We start from the raw sequence: 24,809 nt of genomic DNA, 5'->3' as shown, positions 1-24,809 counted from the left end.
GAAATCGTAGATGTCCAATCTACTACCCTTATAGATGAGAAAACTGAAGCTCAGAGAGGTAATATGACTGACTAAATTCATGCTCAATATATTTAATTTGTAGGGAGTTTGTTAACAGAATTTCAATTTATCAAGAATAAAATAGATTTTTTAATGCTGGTAACAAAACAGTAAAAGTTTGAAAATATGAAAAAATTCGCATGTGATAACTGATCAAGAAACCTTACTTTTACATTACAAAAATAAATCCCAGCTATATGAAAGACCTGAGTGAAAAGTGCAACTCTAGAAGAAATAGAAGAAAATAAAATTGAGTATCTAGCCACAGAATTGGGAAGAACTCTCTGATTTTAAAGGTGATTTTTGAAATTGAAAAAACATGAATCAAGAGTTTTGCTCATATATGTATAAAAATAATAAGAAACAAACTCGGCAAAACTACATATAACAAATATTACAAAGATTAATGTCCTTAACATATAAAAAGCTTATTCAAATCAACAAGAAAAATCCCAATGGAAAAATGGGCAAAGGAGGTGAATAGATTATTTACAGAAGAAATATAACTGGATTGATATAAACTGCAAGTATTCAACCTCACTAGAAAAGAAATGTAAATTTGAACAATACTGGTCCTTGCCATCAGCCCGAGAAGAATACTTAGTTTCTCCTTCTAAGAATCGTAATAATCAATGTGGGTGAGGGTATTACAAAATAAGTACTTTAATGTAGTGCTAATGTATGGGAAAATTGGAACAAGCTTTATGGAGCGTAGCTGAGCGAAAAACATAAAAGAGATTAATGCAGTTCATACCTGTGAGTAGTAATTACTCAGCTAGGAACTTATCCTTAAGAAATATAAATTTACATAAAGATTTTTTTAGAGATGTGCATCTCAGATCACTTATAACAGCAAAAATTTGAAAACCTATTTGCCCCCAAATGGGAAGAGTAAGTAAGTGAAGTATGTTACGGAAACGTAAGGAAAGCCTCATAATGTATACACTGATATAATTGGGAAGGCGAGAGGAAATCGTAGTTAGTTCTCACTAAATTTTTCTGTTCTTCCTTGTAGCTTTCTATGATTTCTAAATTCTCTACAAAAGGCACGTATTACTCTACTATTAGTAGAACAATTTTAAACAGTCTTTAACAGAAATGTGCTATAAATTCCTGCAAGTTGCCTGATGCCTTGTTCTGGACTGTCAAACACCTATAAACCTCAAGAATGAAGCTTGTTTTCAAAAACAAATTCAATCAGTAAAACAGGACAAGAACTATATACAATATTCTAATTAAAATATATTTTGTAACTAGAAAATGGGGAGAGAGGAAAATGGTAAACACCAACAATATGCAACTCTCTTTAGATATGAGATCTGTGGTATTTGCCATTTATGATTTCTGTCCTTACGTGGTCAGAACCCAGGAAGTAAAAGAGAGGATGTTTAATTTAGCAAATGCCTCACCAGAAGGCAAAGAAACAATTTTCTAGAAACAAACACCGTATTCAGAGTACACCCCTTACTTTCTTCTGTCTGCGTATCACCCTTCTTCACTCTCGTGTCTTTGTTTTCTCATCTTTCTCCCTCACTAACAGTGGCTGGCTTGGGGGCTCAAATCATATCTTGTTCACTTATGTCTCTGTTCTACTGTGTGTGATGCCTGGTTCATCAGTGCTTAACAAATGCTTTTCTCAATGAATATAGGCAAGAATAAATCTTGGCCAAGTACTTTAAAAATCTGCTCTATATATGAAAAGGAGAAAGTTCTACTGAAATTAAAAATTATTTAGGCCCTAGACAAAGTCAACTTTATGTGCCATGGCTGAATACCCACTACTGGTAGCAGCAAGCTAAACAGCTCTCTGGCTGTCTCCATCTTCATCTAGTAGGATTCTTTCTAATCATCTGTATGAGCTCAAACACAGGAATCTGAAATAAACTTCTAATGATGGAGAAGCTAAGTGTCTGATTGATGAGGGATGCTGGTGTCTGTCTGAAGACCTCACTGCAGTTAGCTAAGTGAATGAATTCCCCGGAGTCGGTGGGTCACCATATCCAGCTAGGGAATGCACAGTTAATTCCCTCTGAGTCTTCCATAGGCCTGTGCTACCTAACTCCTCTTTTCTTTCTAGGGTCCCCCAGACCGGGAGGTCTGCAGTTGCCATGCTCCATCACTCAGAAGGAAAAGACACCATTCTTGGCTTTTCTTCTGGATTGGAGCCCTCTCAAAACTTAGGTTTAGGCCAAAATGGGGTCAACAAAACTCACTACACTCTTCCCCGGAGATTCTGGCATAGCCAGGTGTGGTACATAAAAACAGAAGTCAGAGCTCAGATGCAGAAACGGCAAACCACAGAGGCTGGGGCCAGGGGAATAAGCAGCTGCAGATGTTGACTACACCTAGGGCCAGTCAGATCTTTATTAAGAAGGATTTTTCCAGGGTGTGGCGAACTTTTCTCAGGTCTCTGCACATCTCCTCCATATGCCAAGATTATGAATAACACTGAAGGACAGGAATTGGAGATATACTGACTTGGCACAGAAGTGGGGTCTACTTAAAATTGGGATACAAGTCAGATGAGACTGACAAATTACAATGGAAACGGCATTTACCAGTTCAACGAGTCATGAAAGTTGTCTGCCCGCAAGCATCTGGCATTCAGGTATATTCCTTAAAAGACAATCAGAATAAAATTGGCTCTCTACTTTATTCCAAAGTTTCTTCTCTTGGATTTTAAGGGTTAGTTAGAATTCTGTCTCATCTAAGCTCAAAAGCTTCCCTTGTCCACCTCGGTGTACCCCTTAACCTCGAACTTGTAGGTAGAAATCAGCACCAACTTGGGCCATGCGTGCTCTGTCCCTGCCATTCTATACCCTGTAGTTCTATTCATGTACATCTTTTAAAATTCCAGTCATACAAATTACGAGAGGAGACAGTATTATCTCCATGCCTTCAATTACCCTCTCGGTTCCCATGATTTTAGAGTTACACCTGAGTATTGGTTTAACACGGAGATCATTTTTAGATCTGTGCTTCCCTATGAGTGTTTAATGAGAAGCACTGAATGCTCCCATTCATTTTTGTTGACAAAACTGTACCTGTGTTCAGGACTTGCTGTGTTAATTTTCTGATGGGATAAGTGCTAACTAGTAGGAGAGAAGTAGTTCAGCAGAAATGCTTTATTGGAGCAAGGGTCATTTCCGTCAGGCTAGTCTCCATTAGAGTCCCACAACATATACCTTCAGAAACACAAAGAGTTAAAAGCACAAAGACTGAGTTACACCTTTCCCTAACAAACCTGAAGGATCTCCGATAATGACTATTTTAATTAATGATCTTTTGCTTCTGATAACAGAGGCTAAAAGGTACACATTTTACGAGAAGAATATTATCAATGGAAATATTTCAAAATCTTCTTGTGATTAATGAACTTCCGACAGAATTAATGGAGTGTAAAGTACTTATTGCCCATTTCAGAGGATACTCTTTATAATCCTGTTTAGCAGGTACCAGTTTCTGGGTGAAACTTTTTCTTACCTAATGAAGACGCATCACATCAAAAAAGTTCTTTCCAATGCCTATGATAGGAAAACTCCAGGATACTCAGGTTGATTGCAAAAAATAACACATCATCACAATCCCCCGACCTGTAGTAACAGTAAGTTCACTGAGCAGGGAGAAAGTGATAGCATCCATCAACCATAAAATTCAGTTTGGGATTTTATTATGCATTGTACCATTTGGGGGTCATTAGAATGCTTTATGCACAAGAGTATCAATATAAACCTTGTTTTGCCTCTATAAATCCTACCCAAGGCAAGATCAAGCAAGGTTTAACAAGTCATCCGTGTGATTTTGATCTCACAGGGTCAAATTTTACCTGGACACCTTCCACCCCACCGCTACCTGGGAGGTCACTAAGATATGCTTCTGTGACTCACTAAGTTTTCAAGAGACCTTCCTTAGAGATCCCTACCCCCCGAGCCACTTCCTGCTCGTCTTAACTGTGGTTCACTCCCTCTCTTTATTTCTTGGATCTGGAAGAGCCCCTGATCCTTTATCCTGACTCAGCTCACCTCAATCATGCCCAGCCATTCCTGGAACCTGAACAAAGAGGATACTTACAAGGCTTTGTTAAAATTGTTGAGCCTTGTTCACTTAGTTACGTAGGAATGTACAATAAATGAACAGACATGTCATATCTTATTTCTCCTTTTTTTTTAATACAGGAGGGAAAGATTGGAAAAGAAAAAAAGAAAGAAAAAGAAAAAAGCCACAAAAACCTATCCCAGGTAAACCTAAGTGTGACAGCATTAACTTCTACAGACCCAAACAAGTCTTTTTTTGCTACAGTAATGGAGTGGGTGATTTTTTTTTAAATTAAAGACAAATTTTTATGTAACGACAAATAAGAACATGGTCATGTTTTAAGTAAAATACGGGTATTTAACATGATTTATTAGAAAAATATGTACTGTACATTTACCCACAGTCTGTTATGTTCTGTTACGATATTTTCAGCAATCTTCTATTTTTGCCATCTTAGAACAACATCTAGCGCTGCTGTATGCCAGATGGAATTTTTCCTTTCCACCCACTTCCCAATGCAAAAGGAAAAAAAGGTTCTTTGCATCCCACATGGAAATCTTTTATAAATTTCTTTTCCTCATCTTTACCAACTGAAGTATCTGAATCTCTCAGAAATCACCAAACTCTGGCTGAATCAATGTGCAGCAAATATCGTGCAGCAGAGTAAGTACATTTAATGTGAACATACATGCCTGCGGGGTGTTAATTAACAGAGAGTATTCACATTACATGCAAGTTCAAAATTCATTTCTATAAAAGCAGGACTGAATCAAAGTCAACTTTTTCAAGAAAAATGATGATGTAGTATATTTAAATAAGTAAGAGTAGAGCTATCATTGGACATTGTCTTCACAGCAAAGCTTTACTGTTTATGCTGGTTCCTGTTTTATGTAGTAAAATCAAGAGAGGACCATAAGGAACGGAGAGTCAGAAAGCTTTGAAAGGAATGCGCGTGACCCATTCTTTGCTAGCAAACCCATCCCCACACGGCAGCAGAGGAATCTCAAAAATTCACATCTAATCATCTTTCTCTCTCTTGTTTACATTCTTCACAAAAGCTCTGTATGGCTCTTAGCACGCCGTTTTTGGCTAGGCCTTTAGGTAATGCCTTGCATCCTCTGGCCCTCCCCGCCCTCTGACCCCCTGGCTTCAGCCACTAGTTCTGCCTGCAGGGCTGCATCCTCCTCTCTCTGCATCAGGCCCTTCCTGTCCTCACCCATGCTCGCTCTCCTCTGCCTGGGATTCCCATTCTTCCTCACTTCTCCTGGTAGCTCTTCTGACTCTTCTCTTCTCTTCTTTCCCTTCCTCAGGGACACATGCTTGTCTCCCTAGACCAGCTGAGCTCCCTGTGACAAGCTTCCACAGCACCCTGGAACTTAGCATGCAGGTAACTGTGAACTCAGCCTCTGAATTTCCTGCAGTGTTATCTCCCCAAAAGCAGTGATGTATCAGGGCAGTCTTTGGGGAATCAAGGCACAATGTATGTCGGTACCTATGTCTCCATACTCCTTGATGTCTCCATGTTTTACTTCTCTGAGCCTCAGTGGCACACAGTTGTCATGAAGTACTGTCCATCTCTCTGTGAAGGACTGTCCATCTGTCTGTGCATCTTTTCTCTACCCTTTTGTCTTAAAGCACCCATTATAAATTCAAATGAAACCAAACCACCAAAGATTTCTAGTGTTACCTGATCAGACAACAACCTACAAAGTATTAATATTGCTATATTAATGCAGACCAGGCCTTGATAGGGGTAGAGAAAAAAAGAATATAAGGTTGCCAGGGGTCTGGAGTGAGGTACACCACTGAGAGGAACAAAAGTCAAGGAAAAATAACCTATTTTTCAATATTTCTCCTTAAAGATTTCTTAGGCATACTAAAGATGATATGGCTATTTTATTTTTACAAGTAGAAGAAATGAATAAACCTGGGGAGCAGCATCTGTACCATAGGGAATCCAAGATCCACTGAGAATATGGCTTTGATAAATCAAACTAACTGAGACAGTGTCCATTTTCTTAACTGGGCCTTTAAAAAAGAAACGTGAATATTTTCAGAAAAATAAATGAGTATCATAAGGACAAGTCCCTCTCCGCTTAAAATGTTAAAAACGTTAAAAACTGAAACTAATATTTTTAAAATGTTGAGACTTGCAGTGGGCTTTCTGTGAGAACCTAGAAATCCAGCTAATGGGCAGATGGCCCCCCAGGCGGCATGAGCACAGCACTGAGGTCCACCGGCTGCCGTTTTTCCGGAAGGAAAAAAACGAAACCAAAGCAGAATTTAAAGTGAACCAAACTTGTAAACCTTGCTTTTGAAAACAGAGAACTTCTTTTTGGATTGCTGCCACTGTGGATAGATCTACCAGAGGTATTTCCCTCTCCCAGAAGGCCTGGGAAATGTATGGTTCACTTGTTTTCCAAGTGTGAATTTGTTTCTCCAGCTAGACTGTAAACTTCTTGGAGACAAGACCTATCTTCTATCACTTTCGTGGTTACTCTGTGACCAAATGAATCCGGATTAAAAATGAACTAAAACAACTCACTTAAGGATGCCTGTTTCCTCTAAAAACGTATGTATGTTAGTACCAAACCAACACAAAGTCGGGATTTTGTCATTAAGAAAAATACATGGTTTCTACACAGAATTTCTCAGCAGTGGGCAACTTAATATATTATGACTTGCCTAATACATTTGAATTCTGGCTTTCAATACTAAGCAATAATGTTATAACATTCTATTTGTCTTTAGTTTCCTGGTTAAACTAAATTACTGGTGAACTTCAAATAATGCCATGATTGGTCTTAACTTTACTCGCTTAGATGTATAATGCAAGTTTGAATACAGAATGATAAAACCATTTCCTTTTAGTATTTCACGCAGAGTATAAAGAGGGCTTTCACTTTATATTAAGCTGCTTTTTTTTTTTAAGCAACAGACCAAATGAAATGCAGAGACCAACTTCTAGTGTGTGCAATAAGAGTAGCGGTAGCCAGAATACTCCAACCCACTTCTGCCCTAGTAATCCACAACCAGCAAACCCTTTGACGCAAGCAGGAGTCCAGGATGAGGCTGCAGGAAACAGGGGAAAGGAAATTCCGGTTGAAGTTGAGAGATAGGGACCCTACCCTGGCAGCCGACTATGCCAAGATTCATTTTCAGAACGTGTAAAATCCCCTTCCCACCCATATTTCATGAGTGAATTGGAAAAGGGGAAGGAAGTAGGGTGGGTCCCCAGACATAACAAAGGCACTGAAGAAAGCAGGGTGGGGAGAGGGAGGGATACAGACAGGGTCCCCAGGGAAAGCATCACTTAGCACGGCTCTCACATACGTTTTACAGACCTTCATTTCTGCAGTTTGGAAATTAGGAAGTCAAGTTCAGGAGCTGCTTGTTAGTATTTCTACTCTACAGGTTAATACACTACAAAGCATAAACGACCTTTCGGGAAAAACTGAGTTTCGGTTTTCTGGTAAACAGTGCGGCGGTATGCCATTAAACAGCACCCACATCTAGATGTATACTTTAATCCAGCTATTTCACAGACACTAAATGTGAACAGTTTATACACTTTAAAAAGTTAGGACTCAAAATAAGCTAGTAGCTTCGCATTCCCTTTTCATTTTTCCTTCCCACACTTCACCACCACCATCCCTTCAATATGTAGCCGTCTGTCTGTCTTTCCTTCAGGGCTGTCCTCCTAGTGGTGCCTCTTTCTCAGGACTATCATGATTCTTGTCATCTCAGCTTCCTGTCCTCCTACCAGGCCTCCCTCCGGTGATGACAGCTGAGAGAAGATGCCACCCAGGGGCAGTCAGACTTGAGTTCACACTTACCCCAGCTCTGCTTAATCACTCAACAGCCTCAGCTTTCTGACTCATCACACTGAAATAATATCGTTTACCTCACAGAAGGGCCCCCTCATCCTACTTTCTTACGAAAAGTAACAAAACAAGTCAATGCCTCTTCATTATTTCTAGAATGAAGTGAAACGTCTCAGCCCTCAAAATCCTCCACAGTCTGGTCCCAATCTCATTTCTCACTAACTTTTCCATCTCCTGAGTCCTTGTCACCATCTCCCTTACCCCCATTCTTGGTACCCTGGTGACAGAATGGTTTCGCTTTCCAAAAAATACTTGTATTTTTAGATATTTCTGTGCATTTTTCTAATGCTATTCTTCCCTCCAGGAATGCTCTTCTTCAGTTTGGATTGTTTAAATCCAACCTAAAACCTACTTTAAGGTCCACATCAAACTCAACCTCTGCCATGAGAAAGAATCCTGTTTCCCCACGTGTAAATTCTTCCTCTGACACCCATGTATCTCTCTGGGGATTATCACCACTGCCTCCTTGTATTGCTGTTATCTGTGTCAGTATCTTTTCTCCACAACCTGACTATACTCCTTCAGGTAGGAACCACCATGGTTACTCTGGATCCCCTACAACATCGGCTTCAATAAAGGTGTACTGAATGAATAAATGACCAAGAGTATTCTAGAATAACAGTACAGAAACACCAACTCGGACTATGGGTTAGGAGAGCATCTCTAAAATCACAGGTAGTTCTGAAGGAGGCACACACATCATTGCAGCCGATGCCAAAGCTCTGGCCAAATAATTGAGTTCATTTTGAGGTTGCCAGAGATTCTCTGTGCTTAAGGTATTGTCCAAGTATCTGGGTCTCAGAAGAAGTAGTCTCCATACTGTTAGCCAGAAACTCCATCAAACAATTTGTTAACGAGATAAACAGTGTTCTGTAGCACAAATCTCAGGCACTTGAAACACACTGCAGGACAACAAAACAAGGTAAGTGTCTATGTGGCTTTTTGGCAAAGGTGAGCAACCACTCTGGTGATAACCAGAACTTTCTCATGTCTGTACCAGGAAACTGTAATAACAAATTCAAAAACTGCTTGGTATAGATTAGCACACACATTCCCCCATTATCCCCCATTGATAATTGGCAGAATTATCAAATTCTGCCAATTTTACCATCTAAACGACTCAACATCTGTGGCCTTCTCATTTCCCAGAGCTGCCACCCTGCTTCAGGCTTACATCTCGCACCTGACTCACAACAATAGCTCTCTAAGGGTTCTCTCCAACACTTCCCTGTTCCCCACTCAATTTTTCCTCTAAACCAATGCCAGAGAGATCTTAAAAAGACCACATCTGATTATGCCACTTCCCTTCTTTGATGGCTTTCCTTTGCCAGAAAGGCAAGTCTAAACTCCTTAGAGTGGACTGCCAGGTCTTTCACAACTTACAGCCCACCTCACCCCACCTCATTTCCTAAGAATTGCCCAGGGCTCAACTCATGTGCCTTCCTGCTGGTCCCTCTGCCTTAACTGCTCTCCCTTGTCCTGTCCTTCTATGCCCATTAGTCATTCTTCAAGCTCAAGCTCAAAAGTCCCCATTTGGTAACACGTGCCCCTTCCTCTATGGATATAATCATAGAATTAAGCCTAGAATATATGATGCCCACATAAGAGGCAATTTCTTTAGAGAATTAATGGCCAAATGTTAATCTCACTCTCATAATGTTTATAAGAAACAGCCATTTCTGTCCCCTTCTTAAAGTTCTCACATAATTTTCAACACTTAGGACTGAGTGCTGGCTAATTCTGCCTACAGCTTGTTAATATAAAATAGGAAAACTAAGTGCTTGCTGAGAAACTCGTGATAATTATACATTTAACTTTTTTTAAGTTTCAGAAGCCCCTTGGCAAAAGCACAGAGTCAAGTGTTTCTCTAATTGCATCCATTTATAACCTAATCATGGCGTTTACCAGTTGAAAAAGATATTAGCTATGCCCAGTCAGAAATCTCGAAGCCCCTTCAATTTGTAACAAGATGTACCAGCAACAAAAGCTTTATTCCATCAAATTCATGTCTATCTCTATGCAGTAGTACCACAAAGTAGTTGCCTCATTTTGGCATACATGTACAAAAGGGGATGTGACATTCTAGGACTGGAGAAACAAAGTCATTTAGTGAAAAGAATGGCTCAAGAGGCAACTGGGATTCTAACTCAAATTTTACCACTGTGCACTTAAATAATTTTGGCCCAGGAATGGTAGATGAGGTAGTTGACGCATTTGAGAATCACAAAAGAAAGGAAATCTGTATGTAACTCTAGGGTTTGGTCGTTATTGTTATAAGAATAGGAAACTGCAGACCGGGTTTACATTAAGTAAACTGCAATTTCCTCTGTATATTCTGTGTGTTATAACTGAGTTTTCATGAACAAGAACAGACGACTGCTATCAAAGAGAAAATGAGGGCAGGAAAAATGAAAATGCTGCAATCATCTCATGGACACTGTGAATTCAGTGGGCAAGCAAAGGTATCTTTATAACAAGTGCTTAAGACATAAAAGAGTGAAAAAAGCTACCAGATGATTTTTATTCCTTATAAATTATTGTAAAAAGTAGAAGCACCTAGTATCAAATATCCTGTTTGGTAGAGTACTATGGAAGTCTCAGCCTTGAGGGTTGATCAGTTCAGACGGTGTCACCCTGCAGGAGGGAGACCACAAAATGGCTAAGTTTGTATTTATCACTAAGGAAGAAAGGTCCTTCATAGTCACCTTTCCTGACTTTCAGCTTCAGTAGGAAAAGTCTACACTGAAAAGGCCATCATTCCAATATTTATTGATACCTCATCTTTCCTCTCAGAAATGTACACACCTCAGAGCTGTTATTGCATCAATATTATGACATTGATGCAAGAAGTAAAAAACCTTAGTGTTCTCTTTTACAATCTTAAAATGAAGGTGTAAAGAGACTAGTGAGTACACAACCGCCAGCAGAGTTACGTAAGCAAACCGTAAGCAAACCTTCCACCACTAAATTTCCGTCTCATGGTAAAAGTCCTTAAAATAAAGAGCAGCGAGTTCAGATTTCTGTTACTATACATTTGGAGTGTATTATACGCTCATTAGCTGTAACTGTAATATTCTGGATTCAACTAATAAGGCAAAGGCAACACAGGTACCTTTTTAATAACCATAAAGCTGTCTGTGGCCTAAGACTGATGATTTCTCATCTTGGTGAAGTGGTACTCTATCTCCTATTGGTTCGATTTTAAAAGATCTCGCCCTCCCCTCAGGTTGTCACTGATCCACTGAATTGAGTATGCAATCCATTGTAAACTATGTCATCCATTTTAAGGACCACTAAGAAAGAAAAATGCTCCCCGTTAAACTAGGACATGTTTTCCTATCATCAACTTTAAGACTCATCCTGATTTCAGAAATGCTAAGATGTGTGAGGAAAGTGCACCTTGAAATCAATAAAATGTAGCATATGAAAACTACTGCTCTTCTAATTAAAATGAATCGAAAGGAATATTGTTTTGAGAAATTTAGGACATGAACCAGGATATTCAACTATTCTAAGGACGCAGAAGAAGTTAGGGGTCAGTCTTAGAGATACATGCAGTCAACCTTCAGGGTGCTTTTTAACAATTCCAACAAGTCCCTTAACTTTTCAGTAGTACCTACCGAGGTGAAGGCTCCTGAGACCTCCACTCGCACTTAAAGCCAATGGTCACCTCTAAGATCATTGCAATCACAAGGCTTTGAAACTGCTAATTATTCTCCCCCTTGAGACACCGATGCTAACGACTTGCCGAATGGTTAGAGACGCGTTACCGTCATCAAACTAAACAGCGTGCCATCCTTGGACTTCTCACCTCCTCTCCAGCTCAGTAAATCCCTGGCCTTTCTACTGATGGCCTTGGAGCAGAAAAAGCACGAAACAATATTTTTCCCCCTTGGAAAGGGTTGAAAATAAAACTCCAAGAAAAAATTAAAGTCAGAGAAAAGAGATGTTCATAAACACTGAGGAATTTTTCCCCTTCATGAGCAATCCTGGAGAGCTTAGCACGGAGAGTGAAGCCTTACAAACAACAACAAGAAGTCAACAGACAACAATGTAAAGCAGAAGAAAGTGGTCCCATTGTCTCCCTAGCATGACGGCAGCGTTCTCAGTTCTAAGGCTCAATCTGAATAACTGCTTTCAGGAGAACTGAGCAGAGCGTCCCTTTCCTCCAGTTGAACTACATCCAAACAATATAACTCTTGTTGGAACACGAACGCTCACAAGATACTGGGAAAACTCCCTTCTGACTCTCTCACTTAGTGTGAGCATCTAGAAACTGTTCGTCCATTCTTATCTGTCTCTTGTGACTTAGGATGCATTTGTTTGATAACTAGATTCACGCCCTGTGCTAAATATAAAAGTACATCGTAATGTTCTCTCAAAACTCATATTCCACACACTATCTGATGGGGTGAAACTCCCCAAGTCAAACCTGAAAGCCATCAAATAGACATGCATTCATATTTGCTCCCATGCATTCTTATATTTCTACATGATTTACTTCTGTGAAGAGATCTCTTACAAAACCACTGGCTTAGAAAATTATAGTAGTTGTCATTTTTTACTAAGAAGCATGCTTTGGGGGGGAAAAACCCCCAAACCTAAAGAACTTAAAATAAAATATTCTTTCCTTCAAACATACAAGCAGGTAGAAACATTTTCCACCCCTTCAAACCCGCATCCCCAAGAGGAAAAGGGCTTACATGTTCAGACTTCTCCTGTTCTTTTTTGTCCGTCTGCAAAAATTGACAGTTTTCTCTTGCCAGCTTCTGGACCAGTTCAATTCGCCCGATATCATCTCTCTCCTGAAGTTTGCATATCACCCCAGCCTTAAGAGTTGGAGAAAAAGCAAAGATATACTTAAATCCACAGTCCCAGGACATGACACCACTGCAAAGTTCACCTTATAACAGACTCATCTTCTCTGTCGTCTGGATTAAATCATGGTCTTGGTAAAATATTTTGCCTTTCCAAAATTGAGATTGTAGTATCTTAACCTAATGCCTCACCAAAAGACTTAAAGTGAGATCATTTATCAGTCTGCTTTAAGAGAGTGAAAGGCAGAGCAAACTAAATCATTTGCTACTAAAGGGCGCTCCTGATATGCCACTATTTGTTCCTGACAGCCTGTTTCCTGTTACATAAGCCCAGCAAGAGGTTAAAAACTCATGGGAAAGTTAGCCAGGAATTACTCTGGCAATAAGGGTGAAGTGATAGAGTACTAAAAATAACAGTACATAACCTCCTAATTCCTCAGCTCCACCAGCTCATTCCATGTACAAATTCACAGTTCACAAGAAGATCACAAGATAATTCTTCTGTTTTCATAACTGGAAAGTTACTATGGGGCATTATTAGTAAAATACCTCCAATGTTGCATAAAATCTGGTGGAAAAGTTTATTAAAAATAAACTGCAAAAAGAAAGTTTCAAATTTCATCAGGGTTTAGAAATGGTCCACAAAGCATCATACTTTTTATTACACCCACGTTACCAAATAATAATAATATGAAGAAGGAGAATCTAGGACTTTGATCAGAAACAAAAAATGGTTATATCACACACATTACGAACTGTTTCTGCTCAAATTCTTTCAAAAATGGTTCACACTGACATATCAGGACACGATCTAAAAGGAAATCAGAAGTTACTCTTGGCAGGAACAGCCGAAACTATCAAGTCTTTGTTTTACGCTATACAATCTATAGGATTCGAATGGACCCAGCAACATGACCAAATATGGAGAAGGGGGCAGCAAGTGATCACAGCTTCAGGGTCTTAACAGTTTGTACTAAAGACACACATTTTGTTGAGTGGGCATCAGAAAAACGGAATTTTCCATTCAAAGCAATGACTAAGTATTTATTCCTAAGGGCAAGGACATCATCTTAACTAGCAGTTTCTCCAACAAACAGGAAGGAAACAAACAAAATCACTGACGTGGCCCAAATCAGATTCCCATGGAACAGCAAGTGGAATCCCTCCACCAAAGTCAGACATTTATGTTTACAGCATCCTTCACAAGTGGTCTTCCAGTTTGTCTCCAAGGTTTCCAAGGACAAGGATCTCAGTTTATCTTAAGACAGCCTGTGCAGTGCTGGAGAGCCAGAATTATTGGAAAGTCCCTTATCATGCTAGACAAAACGCTGAAACCACTGAACTTCAAACAATGAGTACTAGTATTGCCTTCAAAGCAACTGAAAGTATGTCTATTTTTTATCCAATATGACAAACTTCCAAATATTTAAATACCACTATTTATGATATCCTCCTTTCATTCACTCACTCACTCAACTGATTTTATTTGAACCACCACCATGTGCCAAGATCTATTATAGGTTCTAGGGATACAGTGGTCAATAATAACAATAAAAACAAAGTCCCACATGTCATGGAGCTGATATTCACCAGGGGATGTGGATTATATAACATCCAGATATGAAACGGCAGATGGTAATATATGATATGAAGGAAAACAAAGCAGGGTAAGGGACAGAGAAATGTTATTAAGAGAGAAATGTCAGGGAAGGATTCTTTGGTTGACATTTGAGTGGAGATATAAAGGAAGTGAAGAATGTTACAGGCAGAGGAACAGAAGTGCAAGGGCCCTGAGGCTGGGGTGTGTTTGGCACGTTCAATGGAGAGCAAAGGGCACAGCAGGGCTGGAGCAGAGCCGGTAAGGGAGAGCCCGGTGGGACTGCTCAGAGAGGTGAAGCCGACCAGAACACGCAGCTTCTTTACAGGATGTGTAAGAGGTTTACATTCTTTTTCTGAACAAGATGGAAATACTTAGGAATGTTTTGAACATGGGATTGGAATAATCTGACATTTTAACAGGATCGTTCTCTCTTCTGGGTTGAGAAAACACTGTTCAGGTGGGGGGAAGCAGTTAAAGCTAGAAGACCAGTTAGAAGATCGGTCTTCAGACAAGAAATGGCTTGGAACTTGTGGTAGTGGTGGAGATGGGGAGAAGTGGTTAAAATCTGGATCTGTTTCAAAGGAAGGGCTAGCAGAATTGGTCTCTAAGATATTTGGCCCGAGTCACTGGAAGGGTAGGGTTGTCATTTCCTGAGATTGGGAGACTTGGGGAGATCTAGTAAGGGATATGCTTATTAGACATCCAAGTGGAGCTGCCGGGTTGGCCGTCTGGAGGTCCAGAGAAGTCTAAGCTGGAGATAGGACTTTGGGAGTCATCATAATGTACATGGTATTTAAACCAGAGGAAGGACTGAAGTTACCAATGGAGTGACGTAAACAGAGAAGAAATTCATGAGCTGAGTCTAATAGTTAGATATTGGAAAGATGAGAATAAGGAGGAGGGGCTCTAGGAGGAGAACCCAGTGAGTAGTGAGGGCGGTGTTTCAAAGAGGAGGGAGTGAAAAACTGTTTCCAGTGCAGCTGAAACATCAAATAAGGAGTTCAAAACAACTGACACTGCATTTAACAAAAGTAACTGGTGACTTTGAAAGTAACTTTTTTTTTTTTTTTGCGGTACGCGGGCCTCTGACTGCTGTGGCCTCTCCCGTTGCGGAGCACAGGCTCCGGACGCGCAGCTCAGCGGCCATGGCTCACGGGCCCAGCCGCTCCGCGGCATGTGGGATCTTCCCAGACCGGGGCACGAACCCATGTCCCCTGCATCGGCAGGCGGACTCTCAACCACTGTGCCACCAGGGAAGCCCTGAAAGTAACTGCTTTTTTTTTTTGGAGAAAAAAAGTGGTAGGGGGGAAGAAAGCCTTATTCACATGGTTTTAACAGAGAATGAAAGACAACTCTTTTGAGGAGTTTTACTTCAAGAAATGGGGCACTAGGACTTCCCTGGTGGTCCAGCGGGTAAGACTCTTCGCTCTCAATGCAGGGGGCCCGGGTTCCATCCCTAGTCTGGGAACTCCCACATGTATGCCGCAACTAAGAGTTCGCATGCTGCAACTAAGAAGACCACCTGCCACAACTAAAACAAAAAAAGATCCCGCGTGCCGCAACTAAGACCCAGCAGAGCCTAAATAAATAATTTTTTAAAAAAGAAATGGGGCACTAGTTAGAGAGAGATGTTGCTTGTTTGTTTAGGGTGAGGGATATTCCAGCACATTTATCTTTATTAGAAATCATACAGTGTAGAGGGAAATTTGATGATGTGGGCAAGACACAGGGCATTTTTAGGAGAAACGTCCTTGAGAAGGAAAGAGCATAAAGACCTACTCTCAGAAACATGAATATGAGCATTTCACTCACTGTAATAGGAGGGGAGGTGGAGTACGGGGGGAACATGCCAGTAGGTTAGCATATCTGGTGGTGGGAACGAGGAAATTCTTTTCTGAAGGCCTCTATTTCAGAAATAAGAAGTCAGGTGATTAGCTGAGAGTAAGGACTGTGAGAAGATCCTGGAAGTATAAGAAAAGAAGGCATGTAATGGTCATTTCAGTTCCAAGGGTTGGCAAACTTTTTTTTGTAAAGGGCCAGAGTGTAAATATTCTAGGCTCAGTGGGGCGTGTGGTCTTTGGTGCAACTACCCAAGTGTCCCGTTTTAGCATAAAAGCAGCAAGAGACGGTATGTAAATGAATGAGCATGAGCTGTGTTCCAATAACACTTTATGTACAAAAACAGGCAGTAGGCTGTGGTTTCTCAACTCCTGACCTGAAAGAAGAGGCAACCGGACAAGGAAAGTAGAATCAGATTGCCAAGCATTAATAAGGGCCCACTTGACTTTGGTTTTAGATCCTTTTACCATCCTAGCCGTCCTCCTTAGCGTGTATTGGTTTGTCAGGATTTTAATGGAGCCCATAACCTGAGATAATGCTGAATACATGGGCCAATCTTGAAGATGTTCTTTTAATCAATACTAGATCAGCAGTGTTAAGGACGCTCCTTTAAACTATGAAGGCAAGGAAATTATTCAGGGAAATTTCTACACAAAAATTATTAACATTCTTTAAATGTTGTGACACTTAAAGGAATATGTTTCTGTTATCTAGAAAATTCATTTATGTTGACCAACTAGGATTTCTTCTCTCTCCATCCCTGTCATCCTCACGGTGTTTAATATATTGTCCTGCTAGAGGAGAGAGGGTGTTAATGACACTGCAAGCTCTGGACCTGCTCCGGGGCTGCTTATCCAGTAGTGTGATGGATTGGTCCCCATCTCTCTCTGCTCCCCAGTGTGGCAGCCCTGTGTAATAGAGGGCACTTGTGGGATGGGGCCAGGCAGGGGTGGCACACAGGAGGAAAGCACCGTGAGCTAACTAATTTGGTGAGTGAGAATGAGCCTGTTACCTTTTCTCACCAGCACAGGCTCCAAAGCAACCGGGCTAAGCTTCCATAGACTCCAACTTGGAGAGAGAGTCTTTCCTTCTGTCTGTGGGTGCCATATGTATTTTTAAAAAAACAACTGATAATAGCATCAGCAAAAAAACGGTAGGACTGAGCACAGGAAATTTAAGAGACCTCAACCAGTTTTTTGGTTTCTGTGTGAACATGAGTTTTTTGCTTAGGATCCTAAACAGAGACTTTTCTTTCTTGAGGAAATACATTTTTTTTAGAAACAGACAACTTGGGTTTACAAATTATGTATTTTAAACACAAAATGCTATTACTTTTAAAAATGGGTTTCAGATTGACTCAATTATTTCTTATTTATAATTAAATCATCTTATAATTTAAAAAGGAATATTGCTATCTTGATTTTCTGGTTTCTGCATAATTTCTAGATGCATTTTCACAAGATAATCAATTCTACAGCACTCCTTACATATAACTATGAAAAAAAGCTTTCAAGGAGGGTTATGAAAGCTTCTTCATTCCCTAGAGAACTTTAATCCCAGAGAGATGCCCGTACGTCCTGGATAGTTTTATAAGACAGACCTCTTTGGAAATACCACACTAAACCAGATGTTCTCTGGGGGGTTCCTTTCACAGTTCTGTAATTTAGTGATTTAATTCAAAAAAGCCATGAATTTATTAATATATTTTGAGAGCTTTGTTATGGTAGGAGAAGCAAGATAACAGCCCTTGATCTAGACTTTCACATTCCTGGACTACTTAATTTATCTATGTGAAAATAATTATAAACAGTTTACCTAACACTGTTAGGCCAGCAAAAAATAAAAGATTAATGTGTAACCATCAGAAGAGTTATTTAAGAGCCTTATTTCAAGGTCTGCTTTGAAAAAAAAAAATCTCTGTAATGCATAATTAAAGCTATTTATATCATTTTCAGTATTTGAGAAGAGAAATGTTATCAATGTAAATGAAAAGTCTGTTTCCTTTATAAATGGAGTCACAGAAATGTTTGGTCCATTCTTTCAGTGGTGAAATGAAACTTGGACAGAAGTCCCTTAGGAAAAACTGCAAACTAAATGAACAGCCTTTATGACATAAGGTAAAAGAGCACAAGTTCTATGTATGGAAGCATTTTCTGCATTATCATAACCTTAAAATTCACCTTTTCTAAAACACCATGCAAAAATTGCTATCAAGGGAAGGAAAACCAGGATGAAAGAATCCACCTTTCATGAAAGCACTTTTGTGATAACAGAATGCTTTTCAATACAAATTCAGGGTATTCGGGTAAACTCGTATTGATTATTACATAATAGATTCATTTCTGCAAACTTAAATCTTGAATAGAAATTCATAAATTTTTTTTTTGTTACTTTGAACACAAAGTCCAAATGACAGAATAAAACACTGATGGGCTGGGATGGTGTAATACGTTACCTATTTCCAACACAGAAAGTAGAATTCTTTCCAGGAAAATTCAGAAGACAATTCATAATAAATGAATAATTTTAAAAATTTCATTTTACTATCCATTTTCTCAAATTTCTCCAGAGAAAGAAAACTATGACAAATTTCCTACTGGTTGGAATAGAAAAATACACTCTTTGATAACTGTGGAAAGGATCAAGAAAAGAACATACAGTGAAAAGTACAGGCGATAGAAAGTGTGATGGTAAAGGCAGGTTTACTAATGTCCAGGGCATCACTAGGACAGGCCTCAGACACCATGCTGGGGCATCATTGCGCCTTAGGAAGCTTTCAGTGATTCCCAGTCCCTCACTGTACAGATGAGGCAGTGCAAGTTCAGGGGGGGTTCACTGCTCTGGTCCCCCTCCCTTGTGGAATTACCTGTGTTGATACACCACACTGGTCACACAGACCCATCCTCTACAAACACCGCGTGATACTGTGTCCTGCCAAAGTGGGCCGGGGGCAGGGAAGGAGGCAGAAACCGTAGCTGCGTGGAATTTATTACTGTTATTTCCCTTAAATATGTTCTTAATCTATTACACTTATATAATTATCTCTTCTGATGAGACTAAATACATTACATATTTACATAATCGATGAAGTAAGGGGTTCATTCATTACATGTATTTAATTCCTTGAATTTTCCGACTAGAATAGGGAGGTCACCAATATTTTATCTTGTTTTGACCTGAGAGAAATTGCAGCTCAGATCTGTATACATTACTGATCATTTTGCTAAGCAGAGCAGCAAAGTTGGCAAATAATAAAGTAGTTTAAAAAAAGAGAGAATAAGTACATTTAATAAATTCTAACACAAAGGATTGAAAAGGGTCATCTGTTTTCTATGATAGCTATCACAACCTTAAATAAGAGCTTTCTTCAGTCTATTTTTTTTTTAAATCACACTTTGCTGATAAAACAATCATGAACTATGTGGCAATCGATTTGTATAACTGACAGTTATCATCACTTAATATTAAAATGATTGATTCCAATGGAGGAATAGGAGACAAAATAATTACTGAATCCAGTGGTCTATGGCCACCCGAATAAAAGGAAGAATTTCCCAAGTTCAGCATGTTATAAATGACTCATTGAATATCTCACTAGAACCTGCAAAAATTCTATACATTTGATAAAGATTCTTTAATCCTTTAGTCCGAAATAAAGGGTTACAATGAGTGAAGGGTCTAGAATGTTTTCTGTAAGTGCAGATACCACAATGGCAGACAGAGCAACACTGCAGCCCAGTCCTGTTAGATCCCTTAAATATTCAGACCAGAAAGCAATGTGATACTGATCATGACAATGATAATAACTCCAGGAGGCTATACTTACTGTGTGCCAGGCAGTGTTCTAACTGCGTCACATATATTCATTTGATCTTCAAAACAACTGTCTCCATTTTACAGATGCTAGAAAGGCAGCTTAGCATAGGGGTTAAAAGCAAGGATGTAGGAGCCAGACTACCTTGGCTGGATTCCCATCCCCACCACTTAGCAGCTCATCTGTGAAGTGGTGGTAAGTATATTATCTGCCTCACAGGGTTTGTTGTGAGGTTTAAGTATGTTAATAAAAACAAAGAGCTTAGAAGAGTGCGTTTGAAGTACTGTCTAAGTGTTAACTCTCAATATTCTTACAGAAAAGGAACATGGGGCACCAGGGAGTAGTGTAACTTGCCCAGGGTTGCTGTGACAGTGCAGCCCAGCCCAGGAGACAACACTCTTAACCTCGTGGACGCTGCCTGACATTCACGGAAACTCTTTTATGTGCCAGGGTGGCACGCATTTTTATGTTGCTTCATTTCAACCTCATGACAACTTTATAACATCTCTACTTTACAAAGATGAAAACCAAGCATGCTAGTCACTGCCTAGCATGGTGGGGACACTTTGGTGACAAAGACATGGATGCCACCCTACAGGAACGAACTGGTTTAGAGACAATAAAGAAGTTGCCTCCAGGCACCAGCTCTGAGGAAGAAGGGCTGTGATGTAAACCCCAGGCTACATGCTCCCTTCACTCTTCCTACACATCACTGCATGGAAATAGGGAGTTTCCTAGGCAGAAAAGATATTTTTAGAGAGAAAGGAAAGAAAGGAATCAACGTATGAGGAGAGAACTAGAGTTTTCCGGTAGGTGGTAAACGTGGGTACAGCAAGGCCCAGTCTCTCTGGAGTTAGTGACTGCCTTAACCCTTTATACACCCAAAGTTTTCAACAGCCAGGGGACATTTTCCCCATAGTGACATAATTCATCATGTACGGGGAAGGAATGAGAAACCAGTGAGCACTTAACTTGTTTAAAATATACTCTGAAGACTACATAATTATGCATCCCAGTGAATTAACTCATAACTCTCCAAACCTAAAGAGAATCTGTTCCTGATCTAATTATCGATTCACTGGTTTCAATTGGTTTCATGATTCCTTTCCTCTGTACATTCTGTAGATGCGCAGAGATGTCACCGTTGCTGAAGAAAAACCACAAAACCTCGTAGAACAAGGTCTATGCATCCATTTGAGATACACAGAGGAATAAAATTGCGTTAAAACAGACTTTTGTCCACAGAATAAGTCCAAAATAAATTAAAAATAGCAGTTTAAATTTAGACACTAAATAATAAACTGTCCTACTAATAACTTAATGCCTTAAGAAACCTTTGAGAAAGCTATCCTTGCCCAGGTTTGCTTGGAAGCCTGAAGTATAATTTCAGTATGAGCCTGTGAATGACAGCATTCTGAATATCACCACGGCAAAACAATCCCAGACAAGTCCTTATATGAACTTACTAGAACATGACCACCTCTGCAACCCTGGCTGAGAAAGCTAATGTGATTATTCTGACCAGACTCCACAGACTTACAACTTTAAAGGTGAAGTGTGCGGGGTCAACCAAACTAAGAATCTTTTCTTCTCCAGGCCTACTGAGGTATACTTAATATACAAAAAGTCACACACATTTAATGTATCCATTTTGATGAGTTTGGACCCGCGTGATACCAGCATACCATCACCGCAATCCTGAGAGGCCATTTCCTCTGGAGGTCTAGCTAGTAGAACCGAGCAACGCCCTGCATGGAGTAAGGGCTCAGACGGGCTTGCCTGTTTCCAGAGTTTTTCCACTCCTTTCCCCCTGAGGATAGAGCAGCTCCGATTCTTCTGCCTGGGTAGATCAATCAACCCATGGCTCTCTACACACCATGATCGATTTCTTAGTAGTACACTCCCCTGGACCCACTTCTTTCTCGTTCTTATGTATAATAAAATGCAATGGCTTATTTATTCAACATACTTCTCTTTTTAATCCTCACAACTCCCCTATCAGGTAGGTTCAGAGATGAGTCACCTAAAACTCAAAAGGGTTAACAAACTGGCTTATGGTAGCTAGGTACTTAGCCATATCAAACAAGGCTATAGCTGGGTGTCAAGGGGGTGGAACTCTGAGGAGTGGAGTTGAATTGTTGAGGGCTTGCAAAAGAATGTCCTTATGCCATCTGTTCTGCTTCTCGCCCTGCTGTCCCCACAAAGAATCTCTAAATGCTCTGCCCTTACATAAAGTTAACAGTTGATAGCAGTAGGGTACCCAAAGTTTTTATGCTGCCATAGTATTTGGAGGTCAGTTGCTACTAAAAGCGTGTCCATACCACGAGGTAAATGCTGGGAGTGGGCACAGAAACTTCGCCAGGTGAGGCATCGCACTCATCTGTCTGGCCCTGCCCCGGCTGTCATGCTGTCAGCCGGCTGATTCTCCTCTGCCATCTCCAGGGGACAGTCTACCCTACAGCGGTCTCCCCTGGTTCTTCACTTACTTTGCTTGCTGTCTCTGGGAAGTGAGGGATGTCTCTGGAACTGTCCCTCCCCCATGAACCAAACTATAAACATGAAGAGCAATTTAGGTTTTTCTTGTGAAATATCTCTTATCAAAAATAAGTGCTTCATTCCCATAATATGACTATTGTACAGAACACAAGAGGTGAGACCTGTATCATCTGCAAACACCTGTGCTATCTCACCACTCTCACCACAGAAGAAGGGTGTAAGGAGGGGCTGTCACAGAACTTGTCACACCTGAGGATCTGCAACACCTTCAGCCTCTGTCACAGTTACGTGTTTGTCACTGTTTTCTTCATCTTGTTCAATTGCTTAAATAAAAAAAAAAGAAAAAGAATATTAAACAAATGTAGCATCCTAAGAAAATTGTTTCAGGTCATTTTCTTTTCAGATGGCAATCTGGCAGGAAAAAATAATGTTAGGTAGAGTCCCAAAATGTAAATATCAGTACTGCTTTTTAAATTATTTGGATGAAAAGTTTAACGAATAGCACTAGGCACTTTTCATGTACATTATCTCATTTGTTAAATCAGTGGCATTGGAGCAATCCGATCTCAATTTTCCTCGTCACCTAAACCCATCAAGACATCACCATGTCAGTTTCGTATTTCACCCAAGGGGGAGCTGGGGTAGAGGTGAAGGCTTCTATCCAGTTCATGTGAGAACATCATATTTTTTTTTATGTGATTTTTTTGGCTAATAGTTTACTGTTATATAATGAAGCATGATTTTTTCAAACTGAAGTATAGTTGATTTGCAATGTTGTGTTAGTTTCAAGTGTACAGCAAAGTGATTCAGTTATACATACATATATTCTTTTTCAGATTATTTTCCATTATAGCTTATTACAAGACACTGAATATAGGTCCCTGTCCTATACAGTAGGGCCTTGTTATTTATCTAGTTTATATATAGTAGTGTCTATCAGCTAATCCCAAACTCCTAATTTATCCACCACCCCCCGTTTTCCCTTTGATAACCATAAATTTGTTTTCTATGTCTGAGTCTCTTTCTGTTTTGTAAATAAGTTCATTTGTATCATTTTTTTAGACTCCACATATAAGTGATATCATATGATATTTGTCTTTCTCTATCTGACTTACTTCACTTAGTGTGATAATCTCTAGGTCCACCCATGTTGCTGTAAATGACATTATTTCATTCTTCTTTATTACTGAGTAGTATTCCATTGTATATATGTGCCACATCTTCTTTATCCATTCACCTGTGGATGGACACTTAGGTTGCTTCCATGTCCTGGCTATTGTAAACAGTGCTGCTATGAACATTGGGGTGCATGTACCTTCTCGAGTTAGAGTTTTCTCGGGGTATATACCCAGGAGTGGGATTGCTAGAGGAGCAAATATTTTATATTTGGATTGTACAGAGCATTGTTACCACAAAATTCCAAACTATGGAGTCTTGAATCCACCTCCTCTCCCATACTTCCCCAGCATCTCCCTATCCAAGTCCTTGTCACCCTTTCTGCACCGGTGCAATAACCCCCTACCACAAAGCCCCTGATTCCAACCTCTCCCTAATAAAATCGGGCTTGAGCACAACTGCTAAATAATCAGTCTCAAAAAATATAACAATAAGTGCCCTGCTTTGGCCTCTGTATCACTTATCTCATCAAGTCTGAACACTGCTCATCACAGAAGGTCTTCCTTGAATTCTCCAGCTTCTTCCTCATCTCCAACTTCACCCTGACATTTAACATCAGAACGTATTCTACCAGCTCTGATCCAAACTCTAGGATTTCATTATTTTTCTCCTTGTATAGCCTGCTCTTCCATTTTAACAAATATGTACTTAGTACCTACTAGGTGCCTGGCACTGGGGTCATTCCTGTGAACAAGACAGGTAAGCTCCTGACCTCATGAAGTACACATACTAGCTGGGGGGATAGCTAACAACTACTGTTCCAACGAGTAACAATCATAATTATTACAATAATAATCTTTAAAAATAAGATGAGATTAAAGATCATGATAAATGGTGAAATGACAGAAAACCAACTGGGGGAGGTCACTGCGGAGAGCAGACCATGCACGGTGCTTCTCTGAGGAAGTGATATGTGGGCTGAGACCCGAGGTTGAGACGGAGCTGCCCGAGACAGGTAAGAGTGATGCAAGACAAGCCTGGAGAGACCATGGGCCACGGTCAATTCAGATGTTAGTCTAAGAACATGAGGAGGCACACCAAGGAATTTTAAAATAGGGAACTGTATGATGCGTCTATTTTCAAAGGTA

The 24,809-nt window shown here is 40.0% G+C and overlaps 1 protein-coding gene across 2 annotated transcripts in view; it reads right to left on the bottom strand.

Annotated features, from left to right (window-relative positions):
* Positions 1–24,809, bottom strand: part of RAPGEF5 (Rap guanine nucleotide exchange factor 5) — a 219,279-nt gene that overhangs the window by 87,163 nt on the left and 107,307 nt on the right. For both annotated transcript variants that reach the window (XM_079931285.1, XM_079931286.1), the window contains exons 8-9: positions 22,795–22,868; positions 12,683–12,808 (exon numbers count right to left, since the gene is read on the bottom strand). In XM_079931285.1, coding sequence (XP_079787411.1) covers positions 12,683–12,808; positions 22,795–22,868 — 200 coding nt within the window. The remainder of the gene's footprint in view (positions 1–12,682; positions 12,809–22,794; positions 22,869–24,809) is intronic.

The sequence above is a fragment of the Stenella coeruleoalba genome (genome assembly GCF_951394435.1).
Source record: "Stenella coeruleoalba genome assembly, chromosome: 9".
NCBI lineage: Eukaryota > Metazoa > Chordata > Mammalia > Artiodactyla > Delphinidae > Stenella > Stenella coeruleoalba.
This window is presented reverse-complemented; position numbering and strand designations above follow the sequence as displayed.